The sequence below is a fragment of the Quercus lobata genome, chromosome 12, assembly GCF_001633185.2.
Source record: "Quercus lobata isolate SW786 chromosome 12, ValleyOak3.0 Primary Assembly, whole genome shotgun sequence".
Classification (NCBI taxonomy): Eukaryota; Viridiplantae; Streptophyta; class Magnoliopsida; order Fagales; family Fagaceae; genus Quercus; species Quercus lobata.
Genome location: NC_044915.1, coordinates 42,905,912 through 42,932,264, shown reverse-complemented (window position 1 = coordinate 42,932,264; position 26,353 = coordinate 42,905,912). Strand labels below are relative to the sequence as shown.

At 34.7% G+C, this 26,353-nt stretch overlaps 3 protein-coding genes across 3 annotated transcripts; 1 reads left to right on the top strand and 2 right to left on the bottom strand.

Annotated features, from left to right (window-relative positions):
• Positions 1–232: 232 nt before the first annotated feature.
• LOC115972100 (putative pentatricopeptide repeat-containing protein At1g12700, mitochondrial) lies at positions 233–2,579 on the bottom strand. Its single transcript, XM_031092250.1, has one exon. It carries the CDS (start codon positions 2,549–2,551, stop codon positions 590–592), a length of 1,962 nt encoding a protein of 653 aa, XP_030948110.1. The 5' UTR covers positions 2,552–2,579; the 3' UTR covers positions 233–589.
• A 635-nt stretch (positions 2,580–3,214) lies between these two features.
• On the top strand, positions 3,215–7,881 carry LOC115970694. The gene is made up of 9 exons (XM_031090282.1): positions 3,215–3,302; positions 3,454–3,633; positions 3,842–4,065; positions 4,177–4,238; positions 4,762–4,983; positions 5,716–5,848; positions 6,707–7,029; positions 7,173–7,317; positions 7,645–7,881. The coding sequence occupies exons 1-9, from the start codon at positions 3,293–3,295 to the stop codon at positions 7,879–7,881; spliced, it is 1,536 nt and encodes a 511-aa protein (XP_030946142.1). The 5' UTR covers positions 3,215–3,292.
• Positions 7,882–14,895: 7,014 nt separating this feature from the next.
• On the bottom strand, positions 14,896–16,202 carry LOC115969940 (histone H1-like). The gene is made up of 2 exons (XM_031089582.1): positions 15,857–16,202; positions 14,896–15,762 (listed from the first exon to the last, which is right to left on the bottom strand). The coding sequence occupies exons 1-2, from the start codon at positions 16,040–16,042 to the stop codon at positions 15,055–15,057; spliced, it is 894 nt and encodes a 297-aa protein (XP_030945442.1). The 5' UTR covers positions 16,043–16,202; the 3' UTR covers positions 14,896–15,054.
• Positions 16,203–26,353: the final 10,151 nt, after the last annotated feature.

Here is a 26,353-nt window from a genome sequence, read left to right as displayed (position 1 = left end):
CATCTGTAGAACTCAAACTATATGCATGGAATTGAGTGAGTAGCTTGAAAATGGAGCATATAAGAATGCTTATGACAAATAGAATGGGCAATAATACCTTATAATTTTAGACATTTTACCCATCAGCCAGATGCTCAAACCATCAAACAGAACCCTTTAATGGGTTTGCAAGCGTAATCAGATGGATCTACACATTAGCATGGCTAACAAAAAAATAATACTACATATCACAAAAAGAAATACAGACCAAATAGAGATAACAACAGAAAAGTAAGCTAGGAAAGGTATTCTAGCAAGGGATTCTTGCATAAATATCCTGCAATTTTTGTATATGGGTAGTTATCACAACAAATTTAGAATTTTGGATGAATAAAATTCATATCTCTAATACAATTCTCAAGTAACTCATAGCCTAGAATGACCAAACCATTGAAACTTTTTACCCATTCAGTCAAAACTGGACATTTGGACAATGGCAGCAGTGGGCCTTCACATTTTGTAACTTGTGATTTAAGGGTTAAACCTTTTCCTTAGAACTTTGAAGTTAGGTTTGTTTTGTGAAACTCACACTAGTGTCAACATTCATTACTCATCTCTCCTCAGGCTTCTGGGCAGGAAATGTTGGAAGCCAATTCAGACATTTTCGATATTTTTCATCCTTAGAAAGTAAGTCTATTACTATGGAGGCTGTGGAGGCATCTGGTGACACATTTTTCTCCACCATCTTGTGGAGAAGTTCAACTACTTTTGGCAACTCATTATTCAGGAAGAAACCACACATAAGCGTATTATATGTGACCACATTTGGAGCACAACCCCTTTCTTCCATTTCTTGAAACAAATCATTTGCCTTTTCCAAATCTCTTTTATTACAAAGCCCATGAATCAAGATGGAGTATGTTACAACAGTTGGCACTAGGCCTCTATAGGATAATCTGTGAAATATCTGCCAAGCAAGTTCAAGTTTCTTTGCTTTACACAACCCATCAATGAGAGAGTTGAAAATTTCAATGCTAGGCTCAAACTTCATATTTTCTAAAGTATTAAATAAATCCATTGCTTCTGGAAGGCACTCATTCTTGCAAAGCCCATCGAGGAGTATATTATATGTACCTGAATTTGGTACCAAATGATTAAATTGCATTTCACCGAACAGCTTATGTGCATCCTTGACCTTACCTGCCTGAAAAAGACCTGTTAATAAGGTGTTATACGTTATAACTGTTGGCCTAACTCCCTTGTGAATCATTCTCTTATAATAATTCATAGCTTCCTCAATCTTCCAATTCTTGCAATATCCATTCATCAACACATTGTAACTTACAGCATTAGGTTCACATCCTTTGCTTGCCATAGAATCAAAAAGCTCCTTTGCCTCATCAAGTCTACCTACCAAACAGAACCCATCCATCAATGTGTTATAAGTAAACATGTCAGGAACCTCACCTCTTTGAACCATCAATTCTAATAATCCATTTGCTTCCTTCATCTTACCCTCCTTGCAAAGAACATCTATCAACACATTGAATGTCACCAAGTTAGGTTGGACACCTTGATCCACCATTTCATTAAACAAACCTTTAGCCTCCTCCCATTTACCTCCATAACAAAAACCGTGTATTAGAGAGCTATAAATGACCACGTCTGGAAATATTCCCCCACCCTTCATTTCCAAGAAAAGTGCTTTTGCATTATCTACCAACCCATCCTTACAAAGCCCATCAATAATGGTACCATAACAAACTACACTAGGCTTACAATTGGCACCAAATTGACCGTTTAGCATTTCAACATGTAACTTAAGCGCAACACCAGTGTTCCCCGTTCGACACAACCCATTAATCAAAGTCCCATATGTAATCACGTTAGGCATACAACCCACCTTGACCATTTTCTTAAACAAACCAACTGCATCACCAATCCTATCCTCCTTACATAACCCCTTAATCAAAGACGTATAAGTCACAGTATTGGGACTACAACCTCTCCTCAAAATACTCCCTAGGACCACAAAACCATCACAAGCTCGATTCAAATTACAAAAGCAATTCAGTAAAATGTTTAAAGTAATAAAGTCAAGCAACAACCCAGTTAAATTCATTCTTTGGCAAAGTGAAATCACACTAGAATAATGCTTATTCTTAGAAAGTGCACCAAGTAAATAATTGAATGATGACATTGGTGGTGTTGGTTGCAAAGACAGCATGTGATCAAAGCAGTGCAATGCTTCATTGAGATTGGCATAACCTGACACACAACTTATTTTCAAGAAATTTTCAAGTGGGGTTTGGAATGGAACATTGGGAAGTGAGTTTTTTGGTAAAATTTTGGGATTTGAGGAAGTAGGTCTACGACTATGTTGGTTGGTGAACAAAGAGGAGAGGAAAAATGAATTTTTTGGTGATGATGAGAAATTTGAAGTTGTGGGTTCATGTGAGTATGTGAATAAAGAAGAAAGATTACCTTTTGGAGCAATTGTCGAAGAAGAAGAAGATGACAAAACAGCAGACGCAGAAGCAGCAGGTGAAGAAGAAGAAGTTCTGATAACCATTTGGATCCCAGGACTTTAGAGAAGGGAGTGTGAGGTTTTGCTTTTAATTATGGTTGTACCTTTTTCACAACTCCTTACCCGAGTCCAATCAAAACTGGATACGGGTTCCGACTGTGTCGGGCCTATCCACATTCATTTGGTAGTTTTTTGAACACAGTTTTTTTTTTTTTTTTTTTTTTTTTAATAATATTAGAAACATAAATGCGAAGTTTTTCAACAATATCTGAATCATGAATTGTTTCTCAAAAAAAAAAAAAAAAGATTCTATTGAATTGGTTTTATTATAATAAAAAAAGAATTGTTAGTTAAAAATTAAAATCTCTCTCCCCTTAATTTTCATTTAAAAAAAAAAAAAAAAAAAACCGGCATTTAATTACCACTTATGTGGGTATCTCATATGTTGTCTTTATTCATAGTTTCATATAACACATGTAAAATACCACAACAGCATGTCCTCTTTTAAGGGGATTTGACTGTGTCTTGGATGCTTGCAAAAATGCAACAATATCTTCAACTATTTACACGTGTAACCACTTGATCTTGGTCTCATGCAAAATCCCTGAATTTACATGTCACTTTAATCAGTGTCTCCAAACAAAATATAACGATTAACATGCAGCTACAAAGTCGTGACAATGGAAAAAGCTGTTTCTCACAGTTACATTTACAACCCTTTAATCCAAAAGACATTTGTTTTTATATCCCATAATCATCATATTCATTCCTGGATTTCTAACAGACATGCAGAAAGGTAAGCCTTTCAAGAAGAGAACAAATCTGGACACCCTATTCCCATTGACTATTATGTGTTTTTTCATCCTTCATTCAGAAACAATTACATGCATGTAATGCAATGTTGTAATATTTCATTAATTTTTCTTTTTCTTTTCTTTTTTCTTCAGATTATTTTTACAGCAAACCCAGCTTCACACAGATCATTGTAGCCTCTTCCATTGGCCTGATCATTGCTGTGGTAGTGCATTATCGTATTCGGAAGCTATGGTTTGACAAACTTGCTCCACGCCTCATATTATCAGACACACGAAGAGTTGAAAAGCTAGAAAGGTTTCCCCATTATGTAGGTAATTATGTGATTTGATCCTTTCAATATACATTTGGATCTATGTAAATGTTTTATTGTCCATGCTGTCTTTTCCAGGGCAATTTCATTCATGCCTACACCCTCACAATGTGACACTTTGAAAGCGAAAAGAACAAACGTCCTTAGACAATAACATCTCCTGAATATATTCAATCTTTGTTTTAATTCTGTCTCTCCCTTGATTGCAGCTAGGCAAATGGGATTCAAAGATAGGAGAGAATGTCCACAGCTATGCAAATTGGCCTCTAAATACCTTAGGAAATATGAGGGATCTGAGGATGATATATATACGTTCTTTGCCAGTGAACCAGATGCAGATTCGCTTTTTGTGAAGCTTGTGGAGGAGTTTGAGAGATGCATTCTAAGTTACTTTGCATTTCATTGGAGCCTTACCGATCTTATGATTAGTCAGGTATCCAAGATCTAATGGCTTATGGGGTTATAAAGAAAAGAAAAACGTTGATTTGAAATCGTGCATGATAATTTATGTATAGTTTCCTTATCATACTACATTAATTTTCAGGTGATGAGTTCTGATCCTGACCCCAAAAGGAAGCTCAAGCAAATTTTCATGGCAGCAACAAGGTGGTCATCATCATCATCAATGTTTTATATATATATAATTGAAAATGCTAGTAGGAGTCGAAATGAAATGTTAACAATAGAATATTAAAGCAAGATAATACACTCTGCCATTCCCATGTCATTTCTGAACCAAACTGCAAGACCATTTTCTTTCCCCAGTTTTAGTTTCTGTATTTGTTATAGAGCGTACCCCTCAGTCTTTCTGGCCTTGGCCTTTCTTATACAGAGAAATTGCTGTATTAAACATGATGAAATTATGTAATAAGCAGTTACGATCAGAGGAAAGCAATCAAAGAGCAGATGGAACTAGCAGACAATTTACATTTGAATTGAATTACTCATAAATTGTCTACATACACACATCACCCAAAGTAGTAAGAGTTCCTTGGCAATTCAGTTATATCCAATTTGCCGAAAAAAAGAAAAAAAGCGCTAAGTTGTATATTATAATTATTACTGATGCAAGTATATTGTTTTTGCAGAATTAAAGTATTCAAATATCCTTGTTTTTTTGCTGGTATAGGGAACAAAGATTTGAGAGGGTGACAAAAAACCTGAAGGTGGCTAGAGTGTTCTCTACATTGGTAGAGGAGCTGAAAGCAATGGGAATGATAGCAAATGATGACTCACGATGTACAGAGGTGATGGCTCCAGTGGCACACAGCGATAGGAGTCCAGTCCTCCTCCTGATGGGTGGCGGGATGGGAGCTGGGAAGAGCACAGTGCTTAAAGAAATTCTGAAAGAGTATGAATATTATTATCATCCATTCCATAATCCTAAACATAAGCAGTAAGAAATTTTGCAAGAGGTGAAAAGTTTATCTTGTAAACATCACCCTTGATTCAGAATTCTCTCTGTTAAGCTCTTACATTATCCTTAATTGAGAAAGTTAAAACTACAAGGGGAGGCTAGCAAATATGTACATAAAATGCATATACATAGATACATTCATACAATACATACATACAACATATATATATATATATATATATATGTATGTATGTATGTATGTATGTATGTATGTATGTATGTATGTATGTATGTATTATTTTGGGTGGTCTGAAGCCCTGAGCTAAATCCTAGGACCAAGATCAAAATTTCTTTTTCAACAATGTCACAACTATTTATTAAGTTCAGTCTTGAGTTTTTTACAGCTGAATCTTCTACATCACGTGTAAAAGTGAAATCATCATTGGAACTTCATAGATAACTTTAAATTGACTTTGGGATAAAATTCAAGAATTCAAAAGGTCTGCCTGTACCGAATGAGTATTGAAGATCAGAAAAGCTAATTGAATATACAGAAGTTGCTAAAAGGAAGTTTTATTACATTTAAAAGGCAATTGAATATTGGTAAGTAACTTCAAAATGACTAGTGTAAGAGGTATTATTTCAATCCTATGGCCATCATTTTAAAAATGAAAGAATTTGGAATTATGGAAAGCAAGAGCTAATATTTATTGTTTGTGGATGAAGACCATTCTGGGCAGGAGCAGCAGGAAATGCGGTAAAAATTGAAGCAGATGCCTTCAAAGAATCAGATGTCATCTTTAGGGCCCTTAGTTCCAGACGTCATGGACATGTCGACATGCTCCAGACTGCTGAACTGGTGAGATATGAGACTTTCTCTCTCTCTACCCTCTTCCCCTTCAGAATAATAGGCAGAAGCACCCACTTTTTCTACAGGTTGTATAGAAAATACTCTGGAGAATGTAATGGTATCAAATGACCAAAACTGGGACACATTCTAGGCCTAAAAGTTCTGAAGTGAAACATATGCTTGTGAATTGAACCTGTTCAACATACTTATCAAAAAAAATTTGAACCTGTTCAACATAAACCATAGTCTGTTTGTTTGGTTTTAAAGTTAAGAAGAGGAGCATAAAGCCAACGTAGAATAAACCTGAGCTACATTACTGGTATAAACAATACAAAGTCAATTCTAGCATAAACATACCTGACATATCATCTAACCAAGGTGCTTTTTCTGCCCATGATAAGAAGTTTCCCCTTTGATTCCTTAATACATTACTCATCTGAAGTGGTAGTTCATCATTTACATCATTCTCGCAAGTATCTTTGAATGTGTGCTTCCATATGTGGTACTCAGATTCTTCTTCAATCTCCTTTCTACATCTTCAGACATCACTGGGTCAGTTTCTTTTACTTTAGATCGGTAAGTTTTGAATCTAAGACTTACCCAATACTCATCCCACACTTACACCACCTAAACCAAGGACCAGGCACAGTCAGATTCTCTACTTTAGCATCTCTCTCTCTCTCTCTCTATCTCTCTCTCTCTCTCTCATTTTAGTGCCACTTCAGATGTTATACTAAATAAAACTTACCTGAAGTAGGCGCATCAATAATTTGATAATATTTCAAATATTTATCACGTCAATATGCTTCATCATAATATTTCCTAGCATAAGTTCCATAGTATGATCTGAAAAATGTTTATAAACAGGTACACCAATCATCTACTGATGCTGCATCATCCCTCCTGGTGACAGCACTTAATGAAGGGAGGGATGTGATCATGGATGGCACCCTCTCTTGGCAACCATTTGTTGTGCAGACAATAACAATGGCCAGGAATGTTCACCGCCGCCGTTATCGCATGGGTGCTGGTTACAGGGCGAATGAAGATGGAACTGTAACTGAAAACTACTGGGAACAAATTGAAGATGAAGAACCAGAGCAAGTTGGAGGCAAAAAGAGAAAACCATATAGGATAGAGCTTGTTGGAATTGTCTGTGATGCCTATCTAGCTGTTATAAGAGGCATAAGGTATATTACTAACCATTATATCTTGGTACTTTTTACATTTTCATTTTTTAAAATTTTTAAAAATATATTTGTTTTCTTGTTTATCTGTCTCTCTCTATTGAGTAATCTAATGTATCAAAGTGTGTTTTTTTGCATGTAAACAGGAGAGCCATCATGTGTAGAAGAGCTGTAAGAGTAAATTCACAATTAAAATCCCACAAGAGATTTGCAAATGCATTTCTAACATACTGCCAACTGGTTGATAATGCCAGGTTATATTGCACGAATGCTTTGGAAGGCCCGCCTAAGGTACACCCAACATACCTCCTCTTTCTTTGTGCAGTGACAAGAACCTTACTTCAGTGTTAACAACCAGAACTTGGATTTAAACATAGGCCTATATTTGTACCTGCATAATTTCATTTAACCAACCAAGAGTCAATAATTACGTGTTGTTTTTCTTGGCAAAAGCTCAGCTGACTTATGTTATGCTAATTTACACTTTCATACATGGGTTTGGCTTTTGCATGAAGGCCATGGCATTCAGGACTATAGTCTATACCTGTCGGCTGAAGGTTTTTGTAGCAATTTTTGTTAAACTCAACATGTCATACTGACATAATAATTCCTGTGAAGTTGATAGGATGGAAAGACAGAGACAAGACATTGCTGGTTGATCCAGACGAAATTGATTGTTTAAAACGGGTAGAAAGGTTGAATGAAAATGCCAAGTCCATATATGAACTTTACAAGCACCCTAACCCAGCTTGCGAAGCTGGGTCAGTTTGGAAAGACATTGTATTGTCACCTTCAAGGTTGAACATTCAGCAGGAGCTGAAGTATTGCATCCAGAGAATTGAAAGAAGGAAATGACAAATCCAGAGTGCAGGGTCAATACGGTTTGAAACTTCTCCACTAGGATGGCTCAAGAAACAAAGGCTGAAGAAATTGTCAAATTTTCTATGTTTGCAACCAAGGAATATTTATCTATTTTGTATTAAATTAATGAGCTTATATGTAGAATTCCGTTCAAAGAACAAAATCGGTTAAAAAGTTCAAAACTGATTATTCAGAAACATGTCTATTGATAGTGGAGGTGATTCAGATAATAAAAGATTTTGAAAATAGTAATTGCTGAAAAAAAAATCCAAACAGAAATCACACAGCCATAACAAGCAAGCCAAAAAAGTAAAAGTTTTCTAAGCTCATAAATCATGATCCTTTGATTAAATATTGATTGAAACTTCTATTAATAATGGAGATTGTGGCAATAATGACAATGTACAATGAGAACCTGGATTCAAGGAAAGCATACTAAACAAAACAAGAAAAAATAAATTTGATAATACCCAAGAACGTACTCCTTCATTGGATGGCAATGCACATCTAAACAGCTCTCTATGACCTATTTACTCTTTAGTTACTAATTGGATATATAAAGGAGTCCTGAGATGTGTCTTGAGTCAAGAACCATCCTTTACTGTTCTTCCATCAAGATGCATCCTCTACTGTTTTTCCCTCTCTTTGTTTTTACTTTTAATTTTCTTGTTCTTCTCAGCTATAAAACTTCCTACACTTATTTTGTGAGCTTCAATTCAGAAGCTTTATAGTTGCAGCAACTCCTTCTCCTTTCAGAAGCCACTTTGCATCTGATACAGATTTTACCAGTCTCATAACCCAAGCATGTAAAGTATTTTACTTTCTAAAGTCAGTTTGTTTTTTGGCAAGAGGGTATACTTTTTTTTTTTTTTTAACTTACAATTGGATTTCATGCCTTTGTTAGGTATTTTAATTTTCTCTGACTTATTTTTCCAAGAGAAATATAGTTGGCATAATATCAATGAAGTAAAAGAAATGTTAAGTTCATGTCAAATAAGTAGTGTACATGAGGAAATCCTATGTGACTAATAAGTGGCACCAATATGCAGATTAGTTGATTGGTAGGCTTTATGGGTAAAAAAAAAATAACAAATCAATCGGAAGTCCATTTGATCTAGAATGATATCTTCACTAATGAATATATAATAATGATGCAGATTGGCACCATCAAAACTGCATCTTGATGAAATTTAGCTCTTGATTAAGCAGCATATCGAATGCAGAAACTTTTTTCTTGACAGGAAAATTTATTAAAGTTGGTAGTAAAATATGAAAAAATTAGGATTAAGGGAAAAAAAAAAAAAAAAAGGGAGGAAGAGAACAATAGAAAGAGACAGAGCGTGTAGAAAGAAAAGGTTTAGGGCTCAATTGATCAGCCATCACCTTAACAACTATATATTTTAGAGGGATATGACAAGATTATAAGTTTACCCTATGCCCTATGCTAATACAAAATAATAAGCAAGTAGAAAAATATAAAATTAACTAGAGTAGCTCTAACACTCCCCTCAAGCTGAACCATACAAATCAAACATGCCTAACTTGAAAGATGGTTGCTGAAAAGACGCACAAGCTTTTGTGAGAATTCATCTTAGTAGGCATAGGGAGTGACAATCTATTGTTGCATCAACAAATTTTGAATAAAGTGACAACCAACCTCGATATGTTTGAAATGCTCATGGAAAATAGGATTGTTGGCAGTAAAGATAGTAGTCTCATTGTCGAGTCACATCTGCATAGGATTAGCAACATCAATACCCAAGTCATGAAGGAAAGAGCAAACTCATAACATCTCAGAAGCAGTATGAGCCATAACTCGATATTCAGCTTCAGAACTAGAATGGGTGACAACATTCTGTGTTTTACTGGAACAAGTAACAAGATTACCTTTGACAAAGATACAAAAATCAAAAGTGGACCTCTGATCAGAGCGACAACAAGCCTAGTCAGCATATCACTAAAGCCTGTCACATACAACTATTTGTTGCATCTTGCTTTACCTGAAGAGTGCTCTATATGGCTGCCAATCTTTTGTGAACAAATTGGTGCTGACAACAACGCAGATGTCACCATATGAATGCTGACATCAGAACACTTCTATCATCTGACAACAACCTCCATATTATTTTAACGTGTTCTAGGGTTGGATCAAAATGCTATAATACCAAGTCAAGTTGTAGAATATGAAAAATTAAGGGGAGAAATTAAAGAGAGAGAATACCCCTTCGCTAATATAAAATAACTAATTAATAATAAAAAATAGCAGGAGTACAATAAAAAACACATACACAAATAGGGATTACACATTGTAAAGAAGAGAAACTTAAAAAAAAAAAAAAATGGTGGGTGAGGGGGAGGGGGATGTCCCAAAAAACCACCACAATCCACTCATAAAGTGATCTAACAAACAGAAGCTTCAACTTGAATAGAGCTTTTAGCTTATTTAGGAGGAGCTTGGTGCCCTTCAAATGTCCTAGCATTCCTTTATCTTTAAATGCACCACATTAGGCATAACAGATCAGCCTTCCCAATCATTCTACCCCACTAATACCAGAATGCCCTCTCCAACATGCTAATTTCACCTCAACTTTCATAGGTTTAAATGATATAATACAAAATGACCAAAAGACAGAGTTAAAAGCTCCCATGTGATTAAACAATGCAGAACAAGGCAACCACTATCTAACCAGTAACCTTACAAATACAACCCAATCAGCTATATTTATTCCTACTTCCTGAGATTCTATAACATTGGAATTTTGCCCAATGTCACGGTCTAGGTAAAACAAGAAATATAATTAAAAAAAAAAAAAAGAGACATGTTTTGGTGGTACTTTTGCCTGCCAAATGTTTTTCCAAGGAAAATTAGTATCCATTCCGCTTCTCAATATCCCATACTGATTTATACTCCCAGACTTATAACATTTTTTGCAACACCTTCTTCAAGTTCAGCTAACAGAATGTCCCCCAAACAGTGACAACCCCATCATGTCCTAATAGCAAGACAGTCAACCAAAATTTAACTATCTCTTAATCACATACCATGCATACACACATAGCAAAGCCTTTTTGTGAACAAGAATGATGGCCACAGTATATGTACTTACCTACCACTCTCGAAGTACATAATATATACTGAAATTCAAACACTTCAGCATAACTTCTTCATTTCTAGAACTTTTGCATCATGTCATCATGCAGGAAAAAAAAGAAACCCAAAAGGACAAAAGCATCAATAGAAAAAAAAAATTACTTAGATATCAGCTGCCATGTCCACTAATCTAGCTCAAGATCTGGATATGGACTTCAATTCCTTACAATTTAAGATCAATTCCCAGAGAGAGGTTTTCTTCATTGGTATGATTCGAATCATCCCACCCATCCACCACTAGTCCTTACCAACACCATTGATGGTGATGTTTAATAGCTGCAACTAACATAGTTGGAAATTTTTCTTGTGGAGAGCATAATGTCTATATCTTCCCTGCACAGAAACCCAACTCAGCTATAAAAGCCTGGCACAAAGATCCTCAACAACCCCGATCCTTGACATAGCATGGAATGGTTGTATTGCTTTAACCTAGAGAGGGTTTAAACAGTTACAAAACCTAAAGAATGATGGAAACAATATATTGTAAAGTCCAAATAGTCCCTCATGATAATCTTTATCTTAAAATAAAATAAAATAAAAATTGATGGGGTAGAGTAGATACAACAACAATCAAACCTTAGTCCTAAAATTTTGGAGTCAACTATGGATCCTCAATAGACCAATCAAGGTTGACCGCATATATTCTATTCTGCCAAAAAGCCACATGATTAATTTCCAAGAACATATGGACCCTATCATCAACAATCAACTTTTTTCGTGCCTTCACTTGTTAGCAGATAATGACCACAACTGCGTGATCGGCAATATTGATGACACGTGATATATCACAGTCTAATGCTTCTGTTCTTCTTATATTATACACCCAATAATATCTGAAAATTTCCTCTGACAGTAATTTAAGCAATCTTGAAATATGGGCATAACAAATAAATAAAATCGTGTACTAATACAATTCGATGAACCATCTTGATTTTCAATTAAGACTATATCATAACCTGGCAGCCTGGCATAAAAGGTATCAGATTAATGACTACATTCCATCCTTTAGGAACAAAGGACCTACCTGGAAATTACTGCATATATGAATTATGTTTGTTATTTAATAGAAAACTAATAACATAAGAAATTAAGAACAGTATCAAATGGGTTTCACACAATCGAACAAATAATAAAGAAAGTTACCTTTCATGAGATGTAGGTTATTCATTCAATGCAACTGCAAAATGAGTAGCTGTTTTAGATATCTAAGACTATCCAACAGTTGATTCCCAAATAAATGCCACTCCAGATGATATTTTGCATATCATTGAGGTCTTGAAAACCCAAATGTCACCTATAAGCTAAAAATGGAATCAAAGTCAGCAGGAAATGCAGACAAAGAAAGTAATTCAACGTGAACAGGATTAGCATTCACACACATACAGGTTATGCAATGGAGAAGTTTGATAAACAAATAGCATAAAGCATCATAAAAACTATTCAAATGGGTGCATTCATTGGGCTCCATTGCACATGTACAACATATCTCAAATGACTCTCCCTCATTTTATCTGCATCCTTCTAAATTATACTTCCCGCTACTTCACAAAGCCATCAAAATCGTATTAATTTCTAAAATTAGAAACCTATTTAAGAGTTTCTGGAATACTAAGATATCAATATATCACTTTGAAAAGATAAAAGATGAATTCAACATCTAAGCCAAAGCACGTTAGGATGTAAAATTCACACCGCCTCTAGAAAGCTTAAACAACATCCCATTTTCTCTTTTACATAATCAGATTTATTCGCTTAGCACCTCAAAGTTGACACATCCAAGCCACTGAGTAAAATCAAATTTAGTATTCTTGAGAACAAACCAAAAATGTCAAACCTGACCAGATTATGCTAATTTGATGCACGCTGAATCAGCGTTGTTCCACATCATTGCAAACAATGGTTTGGAAAGAATGTTACAATCAAATTCAGTAGTTTTCCAAAACTATTTCATTTTGAATCTCAGTTAAAATAATATCAGAAGTGACTCACACCAATAACAGTTTCCAAATAAATGCTACTACAAAAAAAGTTACTAACACCAGCCAGTCTTGAAAGTTTAAAATGTTGCACGTAAAAATGTAAATCTCTGAGGATTCCTTATCTTAGGAAATAGATTAATGGATAACAAAGATCATATCACTTATAACTACTTCCAAACCCAGCAAAGTTCAACATTATTATCAGCACGTACCAGAAACTGTCGAGTTGTCCATGATAAGACATCGTTGAAAACAGAGCACCATGTTAACTGTAACGATAACATGCATCTCACTAAGCCAATCTTTAAAGCAAGAGGAAAAGCATTGGCATACCATGCTTCCACCTTCTAAATTCCGGTTTTTCTTGAACCAACTCTAAAAACAAAAACAAAAAGGAGCATAGATCCATATTCCATTCCCTAGGTTAAAAGGTACACTTTTCTCCCTTTTTAAGTGCAAACCATCATAACATCATTCACATTGAATCAGCAACGGCTATATTGGATGAATTAATTTTGCAGACCAGTCAAGTCTTAAGAAGAGAAAGGAGATGATCATGATGATTCTTTAGGAAGCTTTGATAAGAAGCAACAGTCGGGTACCATACATACTTCAATGATACAACCATGAAGAGGCATGTGAGAGAAATGCTTTCATTTCAAGTAAACTACTACAACTCCGGTTGCATATGGAAATAATCAAAATCACATACGTTGCAACCAAATGGCGTATGTTTTGAGTTCTATCTAGACTAGAAGAAGACATGTTGATGGAGTAAAAACCAACACGTCTGCCAGTCCCATTTCTGTTTGAAATATTTTATTCTTTTTATTTCTTGCAACTATTTTTAACCTTTGAATCACAACTCACCATCCAGTTCCAGTTGCAGGTTCTGTCATTCCATAAACAAAAATTCAAAAAGTAAACGAGCACATTGAACTGAAGAGTATATGAAAAACACAAAGAGGTAGAGCAATGGAAGCATAATCGCAGCAAAGTAGGAGGAAGAAGTCGTTGAGCTCCAGACTGACTAGTCCATTGTGGTTTGTAACTTTTGTTACAATAACATAAGATATATACAGATATTTATATATATATATATATATATTGCAAACCTAAGAAATTTCATTTAAATTAACGTTCCCTTCCCAATCCAATTCCAACCATATATATGATGAGGATTTTACGAGAGATGACAGACAGTCCTTTATTAGTTAACACTGCAAATCTCATTTCTTAGTCTAGTTTCGAAATCTACAAAAAGGTCTAAAGACAAAAGAACAAACAAATAAATATATATATATAATGAAATGAAAGTAGCATTGAGAAATGACTAATGAGTGTGATTTCAGAGTTTATTCAACTTGCAGTGGCTAAATTCAAATCAAATCGTATTTCTAAGCGAAAAAACCCAGACAAAGGGAGAGAGAGAGAGTCATGAGTGGTAAAAGAGTGTTTACCAAATCTTTAGATAAGAAGGCGAGTGAGTAGGAAGGCACTAAACCGCGGTGGTGGACTTGGAATCACAATCACGCTTTCTTAACTGGCGTACGAGAGAGAGAGATAGATGCGCTTTCTTTCGTTCTTTCTTTCATTACGGAAAACAGTTTTTGCATTTGCATTTGCATTGAAACCCTCTGATTAAAAAAAGAAACCATTAGAGAGAGCCTCTTTCTCTCTCTCTCTCTCTCTCTCTCTCACAACTAAACTCAACAGCTTTAATTAATTAATAAAAATACATCTTCTTCATATTCATATCTCATGATCTCAACTACTACGACTACTACTACACATCTCAAATCCCTAGACATCATAATTAAAATTAGAATATAAAAATAATAATAATAATACTAATACTAATAAAAACCGAAAGAGTTCTTTTTTTTTTTTGGTTATATAATCGGGGGGCGTATTGGATTGGATCCAACTACAACCGGAAAAGAAAAGGAAAAATTTACAAAACTACCCCTACAACAAACAAAACAAACACCTCCTAGTAAAGTAAAAAAACTCTTTTATGAATAATGATGATGATCCTCATTTCCTTCCCCCTCTCCTAGTTGTTGCCTTCTTTGCCGGCGATTTAACGCTCTTTGTCTTCACACTCTTAGCAGCCGGTGCCTTCTTACTCTGCGCTGCCTTCTTTGCTACTGCTGCTGCTGGCTTAGGAGCCGCCGCCCTCTTCCCTGGGGAGGTCCTCGTCGATGTCCTCGATGCCTTCGCAGGTGGCTTTGCTGTCGTCTTTGCCTTTGCCGCAACAGTCTTAGATTTAGCAGGGGCAGCCTTTGCCTTCGGAGCTGCCTTTGCCTTAGCCGGAGCAGCCTTTGGCTTCGGTGCAGCAGCCTTTGGCTTTGCCGCAGCTTTGGGCTTTGGCTTGGGCTTGGGCTTAGCAGGAGCAGCTGCCTTGGTCTTCGCAGCTGGTTTTGACTTCGCAGGAGCAGACTTGGTCTTAGCGGCGGTAGGCTTGGGCTTAGGCTTAGGAGCAGCAGCAGCAGCAGCCTTCTTCTTAGGCTTAGCAGCGGCAGCAGCAGCAGGCTTAGGAGCAGTTGGCTTGGAAGCTGGAAGCTTGAAGGAGCCCTTGACCTTAACGAGCTTATTAGCAGCAACGAGCTTCTTCAAATTGGAGAGCAATAGTTTCTTGAAGTTTGGTGGAAGTTGCTTGTGCTTTTCTTCGATGTGCTTGGAGATCGCGTACTGGCTCGAACCCGTCTTCTCTTTCAACGTCACTATCGCATCCTTAACCATCTACAAAATATCACAACACCCGGATCCGTCTCAGAATTTTATCATAATTTGAATTCAAATAATTAATTAATTAATTAATAAATAATAATAATACCTCCTCGTAAGGAGGGTGTGAAGGGGGCTTTCTAGGACCGGAGGGCTTTCGGGCTTTAGGCTCCTTGGCTTTCTTTGGCTTGGCAGCTTTGGGTGCTGCTTCTGTATCCTCGGCCGCCGGTTCGATTGGTTCTGGCTCCGGAACGACCTCGACGGGAACAATGGGTTCTTCGATGGTGGTCGCCATTGGACGAGGACAGCAATTGAGCTTTTTTGCAAATGGAAATCACAAGAGAATAGAAGAGAGACTTAGATCTAAAATAGAGAGAAAGAGAAGAAGAAGAAGAAGAAGAAGAAGAAGAGGCCTGGATTGCGTTGTGCTTACTGGTAATTTTGGTGTTTGTGTGAGAGGGGAAGATGGAAATGGAAGAGATTAAATAGTGGTGTAGCTCAAGGGTAATATCCAGGAACTCAATTCTCATTGGTTGAGAGCCTTTTCTCGCGGATCGCTGCCTTTCTTAAATTTAAATTTTAGCCGTTCGATATTTCCTTATCCACGGTTCATAATGCTTCGATGGGGAGGTTTGGAATGAAAGGGGGTATGGATGGGTGGGTGTTTAGGACAGTTTAGGTGTGCTTTTAACCTCTATTCATCCGCTCATAACTTCCCCTACACTTTATGGATTTCACTCAAGTTTTTTTCATCTTCTAGCAAATTTTATAAGCTTTCTAGTGATTATACGTGCGTTTCCTGTGGATTTTTCATTTGGGAGTAATTTGCTTTTGAAGCTCCAATGGTCAGGATTAGGGTTTCTTGTGATGTTATTGTGGTTTTGGCCATTTTTTGGAGAATGCTTCCAATCAAATTCAATTTTTTTAATCTCATATGATAGTAGCCTAATGAAGGAACCTATCGGTTCAAGAATCATCCAAATCCGATCACAATTGAGTATAAAACCATCTGTTACAATGTCACCAAAGTTGAACACATCCCAATAACTATAGAACTTGCTACATAATACATGTCAAATTAGTCATGTTCCTAATTCTTTAAAATGATTCATCATTTTCCATTTTATGTTTGCATTATGTGTAATCGATTTCGGTGATAAAATAGGAATGCATATGAGTAGTAACTCCCATTCCATGATAATGGTAATGCTTTTCCAAGTAGAATTTTTTTGATATCTATGTAGCAAAATTGCTTTCCATGCAGTCATGAGGAACTAGCTAGTGTGTACTCTCAAATGAAAGGCATATTTGTTTTCCTACAAAATCTATCAAAAAATTATGTGTTCCCTTCTTGGTGCAAAGTTTTCTTGCTAAGATGCATAGTACAATGACCCTTGCATACTTTGTTAATATAAGAAGCTAATAGTCCCTTGCCCTTGGTGGCACTTAATGGGCCTTAAGCAACAAAATGACTTTAGATGTGTGAATTCCACATTACAAGTCTTGCAGTTAGCTTCTATGTTGTCAAAGAAATGTTGACACGTTCTCTTTAAAACATATAGTACACTCAAAAACATCATTAAGCAAGTGACATGTGAGAAATTTTCATGTTGCTGACTTGGGCTTTCTGGTCAATAACTTCTATATAGCTGTGCTAAGAATGAAGATGTATTTGTATTGGTTCCATTGCGAGATAGATCTTCCATTGGTGACTCAAATGCCATCACAACGTAAACTTCTAATTCTTTTCTATCATATAAACACTATTTCCCCCAACATTTATACATCTATGCCATGGTTATTCACTGCATCTCATGATCTAAAGTACAAACTGCTTAGTCCCTACAAGAAGTTCTAACTATCATCATGTCTCTAACTTAATCAACCCATTAAATTGAATGAAACGATTATCTGAATTGTGTTTGGAGTAATATGTATGTGCTAGAAACTAACAATAGTGTCCAGAATATCATACAAATGGACTTGTTTAATGACATGTGCACAAGCTAATGGTTGAATTTTCGTTCAAAGTGTTTCCACAAGTTTAATAACAAAATCAAATACCCAGAGAAACAACACATGTAACGTCCTTGAAATTTACAAGCACATGATGCTAATAACATGTGAAGAAATAGTTCCATTCTATTCAAGATTAAAGAACTTATTATACCAATCATAGTTTTGAAATTATAAGCATATGAGGAAGTTCAACTAATTATAAACATATAATTGCTTTATCAAAAAAAAAATTATAAACATATAATTAAATTGGTGAAAATATGAAAACGAAGTTAAATTTCTTTAATAAATAAAGGGAAGAAGATAAATAACAAGATGACAAACAAAAACTTTAATTTCATCAACGGAGAAAACAAAAAAAAAAAGAGATTTTTTTTTTTTTTCTATTCTTTTAGTTTTTGGTTTGTCGCCGAGAACTTTATAGCTCAAGTAGCCCTCTTAATGTTTCCAATAAAGACATCCAAGATTTAAATCTCCTCACCCTGAATTATTGATGTAATAAAAAAAATTCAAAGAAAATGAAAAATGAAATATAAGTATGAGAAAACATATGTCAATATTTTCATGTCATGCTCATCAAACTCTCTTCAAAGTAAGTGAGATTTGGAGAGACTACTAAGTGTATTGAATACATGAATATTAAATTATTCCTTCGTTGTTTTCTCTTTGTAACCCAAGAAACTAACATCATTTTTGTTTTTCATTGCTTCTTTTTCTTTACTTTCTTCTCTCAGAATAGATGGGAGCTCCCAAATGGCATGTGTTTTAATGAAACAAAATGAACATAACAATCCTTCTAAATCGTCATTTAATATGACATATGTGTTTTATAACACAGATGCTTATTTCGACAATTCCATCTTAGGAAGTGATATCTTATGAAACGATTTCATGAGACTTCTCTTATAGCAAGCATGGATCTCACATACTATAATAGAGTAATATAATGAGATTATTGTTGGAAAAATATATGTTTGTATCGCATACAAAAACATACATCAGAAAAATAACGGATCTACTTCATTCTCAATTGATAACATGTATTACGCAAATTTCAGAATATAAGAACAAGAGAGTATACTTTGGTGCGGTGAAATTCAAAACTAAAGATTAGAAGTACTTGGGAACATTTTTAATCTTCACTCCAATTCCACTTGTGCCCAAGAAGTGTGGTCTCTCAATTATTTTATCTGTGTGTGTTCAATGGAGAATAAAAGAGTGGCTTATACTCATATGCACACCATTTCATTCTATTACAAACTTTTGTATGTTTCTCTTCTTATAACAAATTATCTAATTGGACTAGCTTTTTGAGCCATTCCAATTGGGTTTTAGTATGTTGCTTGGAGTGAGACTAAAAAGGGGGAACAAATAAGACACTAGCTCCAATAGGTTTTGGGCTTTTCTGTCAACTCTTGACAAGCCCAAAATTACCATTAATTATATTTAATACCACTATATAAATATAATTGCACTCTAGGCCTTATTAATAAATTATATCCCAAAACTTTATTATACATTCAATCATTTCATAAAATATTCATAGTAATACAAAGTCATGAATGTAGACTGTCACTTTAAAGATTACTACATCTTAATCCTTGAGTACCCGGTTTAAACTTTTAAGTTATTCATCATATAATTATGAAATCCAATTTCATAAATATATATTTTAGTAACTTCTTACTAAAGTGGTTAGGCCTAACATTCTGAATAACCAAACTCGTTAAACTTATCTCAATGAAATATTTTATATCTCTGTTAAGAGATTATGAATTCTATCTCGAGAATATATGTTCCATCAATACTAAATGTAGCTGCCCAACATACTGAGGTTTTGATCGTGATTTTAGATCTCACTCCTAATATATCAAAGCAACCTCTATTTCATGATCAGGTCCATTATTCTCTCAGGATTAAGAGTTCATGTAAATAGAAGTCGTGAGATTTATTATTCATTTGATAGTCGTTAGGAGAATAATAAATCTTATGGTGATCCAGTTCAATATGTCTTAACTCTTAAAACATATCAACATATCAACTAGAAGTCTCCACTTCCATGATTAAGACAAATCATCTTAGTTGATATGTTATAATCTTCGCAGATGAAATTCTCAATTTCAACACCGACTACGAACTAAAATTCTAAGTTTGCAAAGAACTCGTGACTTATATTTTCAGTGACTAAATCACATATTATGCATCTCATGGACTATATGATAATGTCCAAATATTCATGTTACCATTATTTTAGATAATAATAAAACAACTTTATTAATTACAACATTAAATCATACATAATATCATACATAGTATCATACAATAGGATTTAAAGGCACTAATCCTAACAGTTGTATGATGAGATGCCCTCTCCCATATTATGCATTTTATAAATATCGATTTCATTAAAAGACATACCCATCCATTGGTAAACATATGGAGTAATATTTTGTTTTTAAGTAAATGTATTCAATTATTTTGTCATACATGTTACTATGATATAAGCTTCTTGTTATAAAAGGCAATCCAATTCATTACATGAAAGTACTTCTTTATGCAAATCGTTATTCATTATCAGTTAAATTGCATAGAAACTGATTAAAAATTATAACAATTTTAGAATTTCTCGAACACAATCAAATTGAGGCGCAAAAATCTCACTCTCATTAAGGAGATCCAAGCCTTGTACGATTGCCAAAATCCAAGAATCACTACAACAAATCTTCATATCTTCACCTTTTCATGTGCATGTGGTCTAGATTCACTTCTCTTGTATTGAACACTTATACATTAATAAGGATTCTTTCACCTAATCAATGTGGAATTCAAATCTTTACTTAAATACTAATTCCTCATTCAAGACTCATTAACCATCTAAAAACTCCTACTCCTTCTCATTTAATTAGCCAGTTTATAATTTAATTAATTAATTTATTCTTTTTTTGAGGAAAATTAATTTAATCATTTTAGTATTAAAATGCATCAACATTTCCTTTTAGTGTTACAGAGAGAAAGTCCACAACCATAACAACATAGAGGATAAATTACACTTTACCCTCATAAACTATACCTCATTTTACATTTGCCCTTCTACATTATGAAAATGCACGTATGCCCCCCTAAACTATACCATCTTTTACACTTACCCCCCGAAACTATGGGAATTCACACTTTACCCTCTAAACTACACCTCTTTTACACTTACCCCCCTAAACAATAAGAATACACACTTACTTCTCTCAACAATTACCCATGGGATAGGGTGATTAGAGGGATAAGTATGCATTCTCATAATTTAGGGGCTCAAGTGTAAATGATGGTATAGTTTTTTTTTTTTTTTTGGGGGGGGGGGGGGGGGTAAATGTAAAAGGAAGTATAGTTTATGGGGTAAAGTGTAATTTCCTCCAATATATATGCTCTACATAAAACTTTCCTCCAAATCTTAACAACCCATTAAACGTTAAATATTATTCTTTTATAGTTTGAGTTTAAATCCTCGCTTTATATATATATATATCATTTGATAGCTGGGAGTGGGGGGATTTGAACAATAAATGTCTTTTGTTAGAAACATCAAGAGGTGAAAGTTAAACTACCAGATTTTTTTTTCAATTTTTTAATTTGATAATTATTGAGGGGAAAATTTTTTGATGTTCCTTAATAGAATATGTGGTAGCCAAGCCGAAACTCGATGATGGGCCCTTGAAATAAAGCCCAAAGGCTATCGGTGTAGTGTAAGTCCGCACAAGCAAGAGATAGAGGCTGCACCCTAACAAGAAGACAACAATAAAGCATAATAAATACGTTAGTATTGTTAGTTTGTTATATTATTAGTCTTTTTACGGCATCATCGTTCAAATCAGTCCTCTAGCGTTATGGTATTATCTCCAGCGGTAGGGGTGAAATTATACTTAGAGTCCAGCAGTCAATGATTAAATAAATTTAGGAAAGTGTTCACTCCTGGGGGTCCTTGTGTGTCTTGGTCAGGGGAATTTATAGTACTTTCAGCCATCATTACATCAATGTAAAGGAAAAATTCAATTGTTACAAATACATTATGTCCTTCATCATAATAATAATAAATAATGATTAAAGGCTCCATAGTTACAAATAAAAGAGGAAAAATAGGATGGAATGAAGGGAGGGAAAGATCCCCAACTTAGTGCAGCAAGTATTAGACTAAGATTTTGGTGAGTGTGTGTTCATAAGGCATGAATGAGACAATATAGGCTGTTTTGAGTGAGTGGGATGAGATTAACTCTGAGGTTAAGGTTTTTTAAGATTTGTGGTCTGTTTGTGACTAGTTGAGAGACATTTATGGGCTGTGATTGTGTGAAAGGGAAAAAAAAGTATCTGAGATTAGATGAGTGTGGGCTAAAGGTGATGAGTGGTGAGCTTGAGGAAAGCTAAACCACGTGCAAAGTAGTAAACAAACCAAGGATTTCAAAGGAAGTGACTGTCTTGGTCAGTTATGGGACGTTTATGGAGTAGGAAGGTGTAAGCAAGGTGGTGAATGTTGATGTTATGGTGACTATAGGCTGAGAAAGGTTATGAGTGAGCTCAAGAGAGCTTGGGAAAGCTTAAAAAAAAGCAAATGGGGATTGAATTTCTGCAGAGTGTAATCGATGACAGAAATTTTTTTGAGAGGCCTCCTCCTCCCTAGTAGGCTGAGGTGTGTATGCTTTTATAATAGAGTTTTAGAGAAGCATTGATTGACAAGAATTCAAAAATGCATGACTCATCAAGGGTGATGAATCAAGGTTAAGCTTCTTGAGGATTTTTGGTTAGAAGTAAGAGATTCACTTTAGGGGGTGCCTTGCTTCTTTGGGTAATGATGGGATTTTAGAGTGCTTTGCATTTAATGCCATGATTTCTAGGGCTGAGCTGAATCAATATGATTATGGCGTGTATCAAGAACGAATCCTAATGTTGCAAACTGAGATTTGGTCCCCCAAGAAGTAAGATTCAACACCCCAAGTCAGGTGTGAAGCTTTAGTCTACTTCAGGGGGTTCCGTTGGAGATCCATTTATGCCCTCCAAACCACATGTTCCCAATTTTTCCCCTTTATAGTATCAATTTGTTGAAGTTTGGATAATTTGGTTTCATCTCCCCTTCCGCTGGAGGTGTAGTCTTGAGGAAGATGATGGAGTCCCTTCATCTTTTTGACTTCAGCTGATATGACAGCCCTTGGGCACTATTCACGTCAGGCAAAGGGTGGCAGAAAACTGATGGGACAACTCTTAGTCCATTCTCAAAGGCTTGGTTCCCTTGTATGAGTCTCTAGTTGCCTTTTGGTTAGTTGCTTGTGTTTTTTGGTTGGACTTGCTCACATGGGTTAGGTTGTGTGCACATGTTGCCATGGGTTTTCATTCCTCATGGACTTTTATTAGTAATTATTTTTAGGTTTTTCATAAATACTTGCAATGGGCCTTTAAGCAATTAGTTGTAATGTTTGAAACAATAGGATAAGTTTCAAAATACTTTTGTAAATACTATTTACTTTGATGAATTCCATATTGCAATAATGTTCATGGTTTCTAATAATCGTATCATAACTTAAATGATGAGCTTGTGGGTTTGAATGTTTACCATGAGTGTTGAAGGCGTATATTATGGATGTCACGATGCAAATGATGTCCATGTATTTCATGGGTTTATATTATGGTTGAAATAAATAAATGTCATAGGTCCAAAATAAATAATCATAACTTTCCATGGGCTTTTATATTAGTAACACAAATTCATAATTCTCCATGGGCTTGATGTATGTTTGCCATGGGTTTTAGAAAAATGAATAGCGTCATGTCACATAAATGGTTACCATGGGTTTTATAAGATAGATTTCATAGGCTTGTAATATTATAGTAATAGATTTAAGAACTTAAAACATTGTTGATCATTGGACTTTTAAATGAAATAATTATGATATAGTATTTTTTTTCCAAGTATTAATAACCTTAGGCTTTTGATAGAATAGTGCCAAGTAGTTAGCTTGGGCTTTTAATAGTGTCAACGTAAGTTGGGCTTTTGATATTGCCAATGAGAATTGGGTTTTGATGTTGCCAATGAAAATTGGGGGCTTTGATGTTGCCAATGAAAATTGGGCTTTGATATTACCAATGAGAATTGGGCTTTGATATTGCAAATGAAAATTAGGCTTTAATATTGCCAATGAGAATTGGACTTTGGATAAATAAATTGCCACGGGTTTAAATCATGGGTTTTGATCATAGATTTGAATTCCATTGATAAAATTGTTTTGTCATGGACTTGAATCATGAGCTTCTCAAATATTACCAAGCATAAGTATTCTTGGGTTTTAAATAGAATATGATAATAAAATTGGATAAAATATGAGTTTTTGGGCTTTTTGTGATAGTTTATATCATAACCCAATTTAGATAATGAGATATGAAACATTTGTGATTAACATAATAATAGAGCAAAAAATATTTGGGAAAACTCAATAACTTATTAGTGGTGTTTGAAAATAAATAGGTGGTACCCATATAAAATTAGGTGTAAAAAAAAAAAAGTACCCTAACAATAATTACAATGAGAAATGGAGAATTTAAACTCTAGATGTCATGGAAATAATAAAAGATGCCAACCAATTGAGCTTGTCTTAAATTTTTACCTATTACTAGAGAGGTGTGGGTCTAATTATAAGGATAACTTCACATGAAAATAATTTTGATGTTTATTCTTAACAACATGATTGTAGTCATTAACATTATGGGAGGGAGGATCCCAAGAAGCGGAGACACGTTGGATGAAAACATCCCGAAGAGACAATTAGGCCTCATTGTTTATTAGATTGGACCCAATCCACATGAGACAACCAAATACCAAAAACCAAGGGGAGTATTCTGTCCGAGGAGGCTAAAGAGCAATCTTCCCTCAGGAGACCAGGGTGCAATCCAAGAACCAACAGGATGGGGGCCAAGGAAGGAACTAAAGACGTGTAGGCAAGGGAAAAAGGGAAGCTTCTTGATAAAGAACCCATCACCTCCACATTAAATACACTGTACCAACTCAGCCTGCTGCATTAATGGCAGAATAACCCCTGAACAATGTCCTTATAACTTGCAACCTACTCTACCACCACCAATAAGACAATGATGGGACAAGTATCCAAGTAAAGATTAATAGTAGTCCAAGTGTAAGGCTAGGATGCAACCCCAGTAGCTATATAAAGGAAGAAAGCTCCTCCAAGAAAGGGATCAGAAAAAGTGAGGAGAGAAAAATAAAAGCCAAGGGGAGAGAAAGCTATCATTGTAAAACCGAGAAGCATAATCAATAGAACTTTTTCTCCTCGGCTAGCCCGAGGAAGAAATTTACATAAGAATCTTTCTTTTTCTCCTTAATTTAGCTACTAAATTACACTGTTGTTCTTGTCGTTTTCCCTTTTTTCAAATTACTAAACTGGGACCATCAAACGTGGTGGGAGTTGATCTAAAGTATCCACCTCTATAAATTGGTTGTATTGGGTCTTAACCCAACCCCTTCTTGGTCAAGTTGGGCTGGGCTGTACACTCATTTTTAGCCCCCTACAAACATCTTCTTTTTCTTTTATTTTTTAATTTTAAGTGTATGAAATAGACGAATGGGTGCAGCTTAAATAGGTTGGTCAAAATCTACCTCATAATCTCCAAGTTAATTTGGAAACTTATAGAAACACATTTGTTTGAGATTAAAAAACTTTATACCAATTGTAGTTTTGAAATTATAAATAGTTGAGGAAGTTCAAGTATTTACAAAAATATAATTAAATTGGTGAAAATATAAAAAGGAATTAAATTTCTTTAATAAAGGGAAGAATCTAACTAACAAGATATCAAACAAAAAAAATTTATTTATTTTTATTTCTATTCTCTTTAGTTTTTGCCTTTTTGGTTTGTAAAGGAAAAAAAGAAGAGAAAATAAGTTTGAGAAAAATTTGTCGAATTTTTAATGTCATTCTTTTACCAAACTTTCTCTTTAAAAATAAGTGAGATTTGGAGAGAAAGATAAGTGTAAAGAATATGTGAAAATTACATTATCCTTTTGTTGTTTTCTCTTTGTAATCACTGTAAATGTTCTAAATTTTAAAAATAAAAAAATAAAAAATCCTATCTAGCCTAGTATTAAAAAAAAAAAAAAAACATTATTTTGCTTTTGTTTTTGTCTTTGTTGGTAGATGATTGCATTTTAATGTATTTACAAACAATAATTTTGTGTATTTATAATTTTTTTAATATTATATGGATGTCTATTATGAGTTTTTTTTTTCTTTATACTTTGACCCCTGCTAACTTAAAATCCTGACTCCGTCCCCATTTGTAACCCAAGAAACTAACATAATTTTGTTTTCCATTACTTCCATTTTTTTTTTCATATAAATGTAAGGTAATTGTAATATTTCTTACTTTCTTACCTCATAATAGAAGGGAGGTTGCAAATGGCATGTATTTTAATGAGATAAAATAAACCTAATAGGCTTTCTAAAACATCATTTAATATGTGTGTTTCAGTTAGCTCAACTGGTAAAGTCTCTAATAGTTGTTTAAGAGATATGGGGTTCAATCCCCGCCTACACCAAAAACT